Source organism: Impatiens glandulifera, chromosome 6 (assembly GCF_907164915.1).
Source record: "Impatiens glandulifera chromosome 6, dImpGla2.1, whole genome shotgun sequence".
Classification (NCBI taxonomy): Eukaryota; Viridiplantae; Streptophyta; class Magnoliopsida; order Ericales; family Balsaminaceae; genus Impatiens; species Impatiens glandulifera.
Window position 1 is genome coordinate 14983866 of NC_061867.1, and position 12503 is coordinate 14996368.

General features: G+C 34.0%; 1 protein-coding gene across 1 annotated transcript; it reads left to right on the forward strand.

Moving 5' to 3' along the window:
* The first annotated feature begins 355 nt into the window (after nucleotides 1-355).
* On the forward strand, nucleotides 356-12073 carry LOC124942870 (DNA damage-binding protein 1). Its single transcript, XM_047483440.1, has 19 exons — nucleotides 356-666; nucleotides 944-992; nucleotides 1623-1682; nucleotides 1774-1865; nucleotides 2661-2712; nucleotides 2828-2890; nucleotides 3039-3088; nucleotides 4007-4082; nucleotides 4528-4737; nucleotides 4828-4934; nucleotides 5020-5128; nucleotides 5756-5956; nucleotides 6054-6269; nucleotides 6893-7003; nucleotides 8318-8593; nucleotides 8852-9126; nucleotides 9234-9585; nucleotides 10493-10780; nucleotides 11252-12073. Exons 1-19 carry the CDS (start codon nucleotides 563-565, stop codon nucleotides 11831-11833), a joined length of 3273 nt encoding a protein of 1090 aa, XP_047339396.1. The 5' UTR covers nucleotides 356-562; the 3' UTR covers nucleotides 11834-12073.
* The last annotated feature ends 430 nt before the right edge of the window (nucleotides 12074-12503 follow it).

Here is a 12503-nt window from a genome sequence, read left to right on the forward strand (position 1 = left end):
CTTGATTTTCACCCGAACAAAAAAAATACATGATCTAACTTAATTTTTTTTTTCGGTTCGGGTCGTGTTTTTATGTCGGGTCCAAAATTACTGGCCATAATTAAAGAGTCCCAAATTGTAAAATTCAAAACAAGATGTCAAAATTCCAATTTGCTCTAATAAAGAGCCTCAATTTGAACATTCGACCCATTTAATATTAAAAAATTAATAACACTTTAAATTTAAATTGAAATAAATATATTAGTTTCCTAAAATAAAAAATAAAAATAAAAACACTTATTTTATGAGCTTAATTTAGACGATTTAACATTATTACGTGTAGTGTGATTGATATAGCTGTAAACGCGGTGGGTTGTGTTTATTTGCAGAGGCAGCAGTTCCATTGAAGAGTGAGAGGTTCTTCCGGCTGCTGAGTTCTGATACCCAGAAAAAGGTCGAATCTTTATGCATACCCTTCTCTATTACATATAGCCAGTGAGGTTTTACGAATACTGACTGACCGAGGAATAGAGGGAAAGAAGAAGGCGCTATAAGGTTTAGGGTTCCCATCTGAGTTCCGAAAATGAGTGTATGGAACTACGCAGTTACGGCTCACAAACCCACTAACGTCACTCATTCATGCGTCGGCTATTTTACCGGTTCTCAAGAACTTAATCTCATCATCGCGTAATCTATCCATCTCTCTCTCTTTCTTAATCGTATATTGTCTTGTTCTTCTACTTTGTACATCGTTTTACTTAGGAAATGAACCAGCTTGAAACTATTTGAAGTCATGTGATTGATGTGTTTTCTGTTCTTTTGAATACCCAATGCGATATAGTAGGAGTTCTATTTATTTTCAGGAAATGTACCCTTATTAATGATGTTGATATAGCACCTTACATGGGTTCTTGCCTTTTCTTTGTATTGCAAAAGTCTAAAGTCAGTCTTATGTTTTTTTCAGGAAATGCACCCGGATAGAGATTCATTTGCTTACTCCTCAGGGTTTGCAGGTATCACACTTTTGAGTCCTTTTTATCTTTGGTTTCAACTGTGGTGAAGACTTCTATGTTTATATGCTTGTTCTTCTACCATGATTAAATTTTAGTTTGCTAACCTGGTATTATTTATTTGAAAGTCTGAAGCATTTTCACATAGATCTTCCAGCATTTTGAATGACACTTGAATGTTTATTCTTTCTGTTATTGTTTATTTGTCTTGTCAGTTGATGTTTTACCCTTGATACATACAGCAACTTCACCCTACTATGAATTGGAATTATGAACTACTACATAGTACGGTGAAATTATGTATCAATCATTGACTTGTATTGAAGATGTTCACATGGATATTTATTGAAATACAACTAAATAAAGTTGAAAGATAATCTTTCTTACATAATGGATTCTCTGAAGATGATTTCTCCCTCTGAAAATCCATAATATGTCTTACATAATGTAAAGAACTTGATGACTGATTGTGGTTATAACCTTAGTTGCTTCTAGTCTACTATTAGTGACAACAAGTCACGTCTCTGTTAATGTCCTAAATAAACCAATGAGCAGGAAAGGTTCTCATTACTTGATTTATTTATCTGTTACAACTACATGTCCTGCATGTTTATCAAATTTATCCTATTGCAGCCCTTGTTGGACGTGCCAATATATGGGAGAATTGCGACACTGGAACTTTTCCGCCCTCGTGTAAGTTTCATTTGGTAAATTAAACCTATATTCTTTTACGGTTTTATAGACTTGAAAATAGAAAACACATTTGATTTGATTGCTTTCTCAGGGTGAAGCTCAGGATCTTCTATTCATTGCAACAGAAAGATATAAATTCTGTGTACTTCAGTGGGATCCTGAGGCCTCAGAGGTTATTACGAGGTTTGAAACCCAACAGTTTTAGATTTTGAAGAGATTATATTTGTCTTCTACAGTATGGAAACTAGTGCATTGCATGAGAAAACTGTATATGTTTCATTTTTTTTCTTATAATATTGGTGAATGGATGGAGAATGTGAAATCATTTGTTTTGGGATCTTCTGAATTTAACTTCTGTGAGATTTTGCTGAGTAACCATTAGGGTTATTCATTGGAGAAGTTCACATGCTATTCAAATCTGGTATAGACAGGTTTGTAGGTTGCATCTTGTCGCTCACAAGAATAAATGGTGTCTCATAACTGTTGTGTAGAATAAGCTTCAATTTAAACTACATATTATGTACTGGATTCAATGGAACCCACTGTAAGAGAAATTGCAGTTGGGTAGCCGGGATAAACCTAGTGAAGTTTTTCTCAGAAATGGTGCACCTTTTGTGAGCTGGGTAAAGGAACTAATATCAAGATGAATGATATATATTAGAGTAATAGGCAATCAAATGCAGAGTGTTATTGAAACTGAAGAAAATGAGGGCCAAACTGATTATTGGTTTCCCATCATTTAAGACCTATATTGAGAAAAATAATGATGGCCAAACTGATTGTTGTGTTCCCATCATTTAAGACCTATATTGAGAAAAAAATGATGCATGAGGTGAATATGATATAGAAGATTTAGAAAGAATACGAGCCAGCTACAGAAGATTGGGACATGGACAAAATTGTTGGATTACGTTGTGTTTAGGGTAAATTTTTCCCATTCCTTTTGGCTTTCTTAGCTGATATTTTCTCTCTTCGCAGAGCTATGGGAGATGTGTCAGATCGAATTGGTCGCCCAACAGATAATGGCCAGGTACTGATGTTATTTGACATGGGAAGTGTTGTTAAATACACTGATGTTGATTGGTGGTGTCCTTGTATTAGTTCTTGTAAAATCAGTGAAGGTCATATATTTTTGTTTTTTCCAGATTGGTATCATTGATCCCGACTGCAGATTGATTGGTCTTCATTTATATGATGGTCTATTTAAGGTATCATATTGTATGCAAAACTTGTTTTAACCCTCTTATTTGATTTGTTACTCCTTTCAGGGTTGTCCTATTTAAAACTATATCTCATATGCTTATGAGCTAGATGATAGTTCTCAAAACTCATTTTTATTTTTTATTTCTAAATTAGGTTATTCCATTTGATAACAAAGGGCAGCTTAAAGAAGCATTCAACATTAGGTATTATATCTTTTCCTCATATTTTTAACATTGAACTTATTTTCTTTGTTGCTGACTGAATTGCATTATCATCTCTCTATTCTGTGAATGTATAAATATTTTCTTATCTTTTCTCATTAATAGTAGCAATGCTTCTCCCACTATTATTTATTATGGCATAGACTAAGTATGTATTGGGTGTTTTTATTATTGAATAGTACCTGAATGTTGGATTTTTTTGCCTAAGGTACATAATTCAATCCCGTGTGGTAGAACTAAAAATCTGACAACTCTCCACCCAACCACTTATCATTCCATCTAGAGGACATCATTAGCATACCGACCTACATTTGGTTTGATCATAAAATGTGTGGTCTATAAATGCGGGGTAACAAGTATTATGACCATCTTTTTGAATAGTGCTGTAGGTTGGGTTGTGTTGTGTTGAGTTGGTGCACTTGGTTTAAGATATATATATATATATATATATATATATATATATATATATATATATATATATATATATATATATATATATAGTTCCTACACGTGCTAGAAGACCTTGGGTTCTGCGTTAAAATTAGAGTTCCTCAATTCAGGGCCTAATGTGGGCATGCCACAAAGGCACTTATTGTGTTGTTCCTAAAAGAGATAATCTAAAGCATTGTCCTTGTGTTGATGGTTCCAATTAGGGTCCAACCAATAGCTTGGTTGTTGGAACCTTATATTAGTTTGTCAGTTTTGATTTCTTTAACTTTTGTTCTAACCACGTTCTAGGATATCTTATATAAACAACTGCATTTGTTCCTCTTTACTGCGGCAGGATACACCGATAGATTCATTTTATGTAATGGCGGCAAATTGTTTTGCTGGATATTTTTCTTGCCGTCATGGATATTTTCAGTTGCTCAGAATTAAGTTCTTATTGATATTATTCAGGCTTGAGGAGCTTCAGGTTTTGGATATCAAGTTTCTGTATGGTTGCTCCCGGCCTACAATAGTTGTGCTTTACCAGGTTCATTTTTTCCCTTTTTACATCTTTGCTTTCTTTTAGAACTATATTGCATAAGTATAGGCATTATAATGTAAAATTCTTGAGTATATCTAGTTTCTTTGTACTTAATGTTCTATAATGTTGCCCTTGGAGATATGCAGTCTCCTCTGTGCCTGGGACTAACGAAAAAGAAAAAGTCTCACTTAAAAAAAAGTCATATAATGTTGCATATGAATCATTTGCATTCTGTCTTTAGTTGGTTACTTTTCTGGATTTTATGCGTGAATTAACCTTGTCTACAGTGATTCATCCAACTGTCTAACTATATTTTTGAGTTTATTCAATTACTTGCATTTGTGTGCTGGATTTACTGTAAGAAAAACATGTGATGATTCCTCTATTTTCTTTTAAGCTATTCAGTTCTGCATCAGGATATCCTAATTGTGTTTTAAAAGCACCTTGGCAGGATAATAAAGATGCCCGTCATGTCAAAACATATGAAGTTGCTTTAAAGGAAAAAGATTTCATCGAGGGGCCATGGTCTCAAAACAATCTTGACAACGGGGCTGATCTGCTTATTCCAGTGCCCCCACCTTTGTGTGGAGTTCTCATTATTGGGGAAGAAACAATTGTGTACTGCAGTGCTTCTTCATTCAAAGCTATCCCGATTAAACCAGTAAGCCACCTATCTATCTGTGCAAACTTATCTAGATCTGGGATTATTTATTTTGTTAGTTTTGTTCATGTTCTGTGTTCACATATGCAGTCAATTACTAGAGCCTACGGTAGGGTTGATGCTGATGGTTCTAGGTACTTACTTGGTGATTATGCTGGTCTCCTTCATCTTCTTGTTATAATCCACGAGAAAGACAAGTGAGTAAACGTTCTTTCATTAACTTCCAGAAGATGTTAAAGCTGAGTTTCTATTTTGTCTTAAGGTTTTCTCTTTTCTCTGTAGAGTTACAGGACTCAAAATTGAGCTATTGGGGGAAACATCTGTTTCGTCAACAATATCTTATCTGGATAATGCAGTCGTATATGTTGGCTCAAGCTATGGAGATTCACAGGTGTCAACTTCTTTTAGATATATTTTTAGCACACAACCATTTCAGTTCCAATTGATTCTAATGTCTTAAAGGTTGTCTATTTTGCAAACAATATCTATTGTTGAGCATACACCTTAGCTTTTTATTGAGCCTATTTGGAAGCTGGTATTTGTCACAATCCAATTAGAAAATCATCAAAGTATCCAATTAGAAAATCATCAAAGTTCAAATTGATAGTGATTTCTTTTTCCGTTTGGTATAAGATTATCTTTTTATCATGATCCAACTTTTAGTATTCTTTTGTATGTATAAGATTGATTTCTGATCATAATTTACATTATTCTCTTTATCTTTGTAAATTTTGGCAAACATAACAATTATAGATTTTTTCTGAATCATTATTTGTATGATAAAATTTGATAACAAATAGGCTCATTGATCTCTCTCATGGATTTCAAAATACAAGCTATGTACATGTAAGAAAATGGAGCCTAAGGATATTTGTGCTTAGAACTAGGGATGTGTTGGTAGCGCATTGTTGTCAGTGGCAGAGCAAGGATTCATTGGGCCGTTTCATCATTCTGTTCTTGTGTCTTCATATGAATTGTTGTCCAGTAGTTCTCACTACTTCTAACTGTTGTCATGCAGCTCATAAAACTGAATCTCCATCCTGATTCAAAAGGTTCCTATGTGGAAGTTTTAGAAAAATATGTCAATCTGGGTCCCATTGTGGACTTTTGTGTTGTTGACTTGGAGAGACAAGGTCAAGGTCAGGTAGTTACCTGCTCTGGAGCCTACAAAGACGGATCTCTTCGCATAGTTCGGAACGGAATTGGGATCAATGAGCAGGTTCTTTTCCTTTTAAATTCAGGAAGTGTATTTAATTGGTTATCCTTTTCTCAGTGATTTGTACTTGGATTTTCATATGTTAAGCACATTTTTGCAGGCATCTGTAGAACTTCAAGGAATCAAAGGAATGTGGTCGCTTAGAGCATCTTCTGATGATCCCTTTGATACATTCTTAGTTGTCAGTTTCATTAGTGAAACAAGGATTTTGGCAATGAATCTTGAGGATGAGTTGGAAGAAACTGAGATAGATGGTTTCTGCTCTGACGTCCAGACTTTGGTTTGCCATGATGCTGTCCACAATCAACTTGTGCAGGTCTGTTTTCCTTATAATGTTTTGCCATTTTCTTATTACAAGATAAAATGAACTTAAGTATGATATAAATGCACTATGATCGCAACTGAATATTCTTTTATTTCATGACATTTTGCAATCACTAGTGGCCCAACTTCGTTATGAATCTATGTTTAAATTAAAGTCCTTAGTCTTTACTTGAGGACCTCACACATTGATCAGATGCATTTCTATGAGAACGATAGCATGCAGAAATACTTGTGAATCTGTTCTTTAGTCAAATCATGAGTAAGTATCATGGTACTGGAGATAATATATATATACATTCATGACTTCAGTGACATGCTAACATGAAGAAGCCCAACCATTTTTGAAATTTTATATATTTTATTAGACAAATCTACAATAATGTTTTATGTATCATTATGCTTGAGTAAGACAAATCTACAATCAGAACTTCTTTCATAAATAGCTTTCTAGTGACATATTATGGAGCTTGTTTGAATGAATATTTTCTTAGATAAGGAGAATGTGTAGTATTAATATCTTATGAGTTTGGATGCATGTATTGGGGATGAATGGCATTATTTCATGTCATGCGAATTTATTGGGATGTTTTACTCACAAATGAAGCATGCTTTCAGGTTACGTCAAGCTCAGTTAGGCTGGTCAGTTCTATCTCCAGAGAGCTGCGTCATGAATGGCATGCCCCATCAGGGTATTCTATAAATGTTGCAACTGCTAATGCTACCCAGGTTCATCTCACTTGATGCTAATCTACAACACTGTTTATTTATTTTCCATGTGTATTCTCAATTTAATTTTATTCTATATGCCAGTTTTGGTTGGTCCATGTCAAGTATACTATGCTTCCTATCTGTCTGGTCACGGTTTTCAATTCATCATTGTGTCAATAGTTTCACGGTTTTCTGTCTGGTTTCCTTTTCATATAATTGTACTATTTGATGTTGTTAAGTCTCAGTTCGGTAGAAGCCAACACATTAGTTTGATATCTGTTTTTCAAGTCATCTAGATGTCATTGATTACAATTAATTACTATCATTCCTGTGAGGATAGCCTTAATGGGGAGACTTTGAAAAATGTTATTGAAAGATGATAAATGTACCTAGAGGGAACTTCCATGCTTGGAAGGATCATTAAGGCAGACCGCGACAGTTGAAAATAAAAGAGTGGCATAAAGAAATTTTGTACAAACTTTGACTTAAAAAAATGAGGAGAGTTTTATACAGAATTATCATGAAGAGATTTCTGACTACTAAGTTTGGTGCAGTTGACATGTGAATTACGCTTTATTGAATAGAAATCTGCTGAGCTGATTCTATTTAATAGCCACTAGCCGAGAATTTGTTGTTGTAGTGTTTGATTCAAAGTTTCCCATCAAACCTCTAGTAGTTTTAATGCGCATTTGACATAATTCCTGCACACTAGGGTGGGTGTTATTCTTTTATTATAAATGCTGGATACTAGTCCGGGAGTCATGTTTTGACTTTAGATTTGTTGATATTTGTCTATTTTACACAACTTATTCTGTGATAACACATTGTTTAAAATTTTAGGTCTTGTTTGATGTCGTTTTTCTTATTTAAATCTTTCGTTTTTTGGATTTAATCTAAATAAACCAATATCCCTTCATCAATCACTTCTTCCATCAAATCTTTCAAATCAACTAAGATACCAAAATGACCTTACTTTATTCTTTACAACATTTTAAAATATTGAATACTAAGTTTATGTTAGTAATTTTACCCAAATAAACACTTTTTACGCCAAACAATATTTTTCTAAAAAACACGAATTATTTTGTAGTAACCCCACAGCAAACAATCCCTAATTCTCTGTTTTATGTCATTTTTTATGAAATTTACTAGGTGCAAAAACAAAATATTGATGTTTTGGCCTATTTTCAAGTTTTTGATATGATTGTATGTGAAATATTCTAAAGAGGATGTGATATTTGCATATGATCTCTTAATTGTAGCTGCGTGTTTTATCTTAACCAAAAGATATGAACATACTTAATCTTTCTATTCAAATTGTTTTGGTGACAGATTTTATTGGCTACTGGTGGTGGTCACCTTGTTTATTTCGAAATTGGTGATGGACTGCTGATAGAAACAAAACATGCACAACTGGAATATGATGTATCATGCCTGGATCTAAATCCCATTGGTGAAGATGTGAACCACAGTCAGCTAGCGGTCGTTGGAATGTGGACTGACATAACTGTCAGGATATTTTCTCTTCCTGATCTGAATCTCCTTACAAAAGAGAACTTGGGAGGAGAGATAATTCCACGTTCTGTTCTTTTATGTTCATTTGAAGGGGTACGTTCAGTTTTAAATTTCTGACATTTGAAAAGACTGCTGTTTATTGGTATCTAATACATCACACATACTTAATCCCTGAGGAAGGATCTTGCTTGAAAATGTTGACAGATTCAATCCCGAGTATGTATCTGGAAATGGATTCAGATTATTACTTTTTGTATCTGAAAACAGATCCAGAAACAAAACAATTTGTCTTTCCAAATGGGGATCAACACTAGATCTGTTTCTGATCTTATATAAAATGTTATATTTCAGGTATCATACTTGCTTTGTGCCTTAGGAGATGGTCATCTTTTGAACTTCCTGTTGAATATGAGCACTGGAGAGTTAACCGATAGGAAAAAAGTGTCTCTGGGGACACAGCCTATAACACTTCGCACTTTCTCATCAAAAAATACCACCCACGTGTTTGCAGCATCAGATAGACCCACGGTCATCTACAGTAGCAATAAGAAATTACTCTATAGCAATGTAAATCTGAAGGAAGTCAGCCACATGTGTCCCTTTAACTCTGCTGCTTTTCCCGATAGGTTATTTTATTATTTCTCTTTTCATATTATGCTCTACGGTAATTGTTAGATTTATCTTTTTCTGGCTAAGAATTTATTAATAGTTTCATGGACTTTTATATTTTCAGCCTTGCAATTGCAAGAGAAGGGGAACTAACCATTGGAACCATTGACGATATCCAGAAACTTCATATACGTACCATCCCGCTAGGGGAACATGCCCGCCGTATATGCCATCAAGAACATACTAGAACATTTGCCATATGCAGTTTAAAGTATAACCAGTCAAATTCAGAAGAAACTGAAATGCATTTTATCCGTTTGCTTGATGATCAAACCTTTGAATTCATATCAACTTACCCTTTGGACCAATATGAGTATGGATGTTCCATTATCAGTTGTTCCTTCTCCGATGATCCCAATGTGTACTACTGTATAGGTACTGCGTATGTTATGCCTGAGGAGAATGAGCCAACCAAGGTAATTTACTTCAAAAATATGTTCACATTATTGGCTCCACAGAGATGATATATAATCGTGTTAAGTGACATTCAGTGCATGCTTGCTAAATTTGATCTTTAAGGTCGCTTGTTTGATGTGAAAGTGGGTTCCAAAATTACCCAAGTATTTGATATTAAAAAAGAAGGGTACATTGGTATTTTAGTGGATGATTATAATTATTGTGCTGAGTGATATTGTTATGGTTCTGAGCGATTAAGATTTAAGAACAAGATAACAATAATTGTGAAAGTAGGGGATGGGAATCGAGAGACTTTCCAATAAAACGGAATGAAACAAATTGAACTACTATCTTCTTATTCATCATTAGTATTATTCTAACCGATTAACTAAACTACTAATTAAGCTATTAACTACATACATGGGATAGATATTCAGTGCATGCTTGCCAAATATTTTGATCTTAGGAGCTCTTGTTTGATGAGAAGGTAGGTTATTTCGGTCAATGGCCAAAATACCCTTAGTATTTGATATTAAAAAAAGTAAGGGTATATTTGTGTTTAGTCAATGATTTCAAGGATATACAAGAATTGTGCCAAGTGATATTCAATGCATGCTTACCTTTATTTTGATCTTAAGGGCCCTTGTTTGACATGAACGTTGGTTATTTGGATCAAATGACTAATATATACCCTAGTATTTGATATTAAAAACATAAGATCAATGATTTGAGTTATTTAATGGAAAAACAGATAGGTTGATTGGATGTTAATAACCTTCTAACAGGCCCTAAGTTTAAATTTGTTCTCTGAGAGTTGAAACTTTTCTCTTCCCCTCCAAGTTCCTTTTGAACATAAGGCAAGTTCTTCAGCCTAGTGGAGATATAATTGTAAAATGAACTTACTTTGGATCTACTATTCTTGTATAGGGCCGAATACTGGTTTTCATGGTCGAAGATCAAAAGTTGCAACTAGTTGCGGAGAAGGAAACAAAAGGTGCTGTCTACTCTCTCAATTCCTTTAACGGAAAGCTTCTTACTGCGATCAATCAGAAGATCCAGTTATTCAAATGGACGACACGTGATGTTGGCACCACTCATGAGCTAATACCAGAATGCGGACATCATGGCCATATACTCGCACTTTACGTGCAAACACGTGGGGATTTCATCGTTGTTGGCGATCTGATGAAATCGATCTCTCTTCTAATGTACAAGGTGAATGAAACATCTATAACCCAATTGCAACTTCTTTGCATCTCTTCTTGCATACACAGAATTTCATGCGAGATGAGCCTATTTGGAAGTTAATATTTTGTCAGTCATTAATTACCTCATTGAATTTTTTATTTTCTTTTTAAGTGAACCCATTACATTGATCCATTTTCTTGCGAAGATCGCAAAAAAGATGGGAAAAACTAATAAAAGACAATTCATTTCAAGTTATGACACAGTTTGTAACAAATTATCACGAGACAACTTAAAAATCTTTAAAAAACCACCAGTGTTTGTAGGAAGACACTAAATAGTTGATCTCTCTTCAGTATTAAGATTGAAAGTGACTCTTTTTTGGTATATAAGATTTTCTCTTGGATCACGATCCAAATTATAATATTTTTAGATCATTATTATTTTCCACAAACAGAACAAATGTAGATTTTTGAGATTATGATTTTGGTGTCTTTTCAGAATGAGGAAGGTGCCATTGAGGAACGGGCACGTGATTACAACGCGAATTGGATGTCTGCGGTTGAGATCCTCGACGACGACGTTTACCTTGGAGCAGAAAACAATTTCAACCTTTTCACAGTAAGGAAGAACAGTGAAGGTGCAACAGACGAAGAAAGGAGTCGTCTTGAAGTAGTAGGAGAATATCATTTGGGTGAATTCGTTAATCGTTTTCGTCACGGTTCTCTTGTGATGAGGCTGCCTGATTCTGATGTGGGTCAGATTCCTACAGTGATTTTTGGTACAGTCAATGGAGTTATTGGGGTTATAGCATCTCTACCACATGATCAGTATATTTTCTTAGAGAAGCTCCAGTTGAATCTGAGGAAAGTAATAAAGGGTGTGGGAGGACTTAGCCATGAACAATGGAGGTCTTTCTATAATGAAAAGAAAACGGCTGATGCTAAGAGTTTCTTGGATGGGGATTTGATCGAGTCGTTCCTTGATCTTAGTCGGGCTCGAATGGATGAGATTTCAAAGGCGATGTCTGTTTCGGTTGAAGAGCTTATGAAGAGAGTAGAAGAGTTAACTAGGTTGCACTGATATCTTTGTTTTCTTCATGTTGAGCTATATTATTTAATTGTTTTTGGACACAATGGGCTATTTTTTGTTTCTTTCATTTTGTTTGCAACTTTAAGTCTTCTTTTTAAATATTATTAGTGCTGAATCTATGTATGATATGAACATTTTTTTTGTCGGTAAAAACTGTTTAGCCACTCATCATGAATGATGGAAACTTGGTTTGCTAGGGGAGTCTTCTTAACTATATATTATATAATTTGTTTTGGTTGTCTTCATATGTTAATTTCAAATCTTTGTTGGTGTTCTTTGTTCATATATATATATTTTTTCTTAATCTCAACTACATTCCTATTATAATATGATCAGATTATATAGGGTTGGATGCTTGGATTTAGATGATTCTTTATCTTGTTTATGTTATTATTATTATTGATTAATATGATTAATTATTTTTAAACAAAGAGTTGTTTCATTTTAAAATAAATATCACAGAAACAAATTTAAAAGTCATTTCTTGTTGTTTTTTTTGAAGTTTTTTTTAGTAGGATGATGTTTCCTTTTTTTTTCACCATTTTATTTTGATTTGGTGTTCCATCATCTAGTTTTGATTTGTTGTTTTGGTTTGTTTGATGTCACATTTTGTGTAGTTGAATGAGATTTTTTATTTTGAATTTTTATAATTCGTATAACA

Bases quoted from the DNA above. Each gene is read 5' to 3' on its own strand.
- LOC124942870 (XM_047483440.1), top strand. From the start codon at position 563: ATGAGTGTATGGAACTACGCAGTTACGGCTCACAAACCCACTAACGTC. The intron at 5,957-6,053 runs GTTCTTTTCCTT...ACATTTTTGCAG, and splicing joins GAATTGGGATCAATGAGCAG to GCATCTGTAGAACTTCAAGG. The intron at 8,594-8,851 runs GTACGTTCAGTT...GTTATATTTCAG, and splicing joins TTTTATGTTCATTTGAAGGG to GTATCATACTTGCTTTGTGC.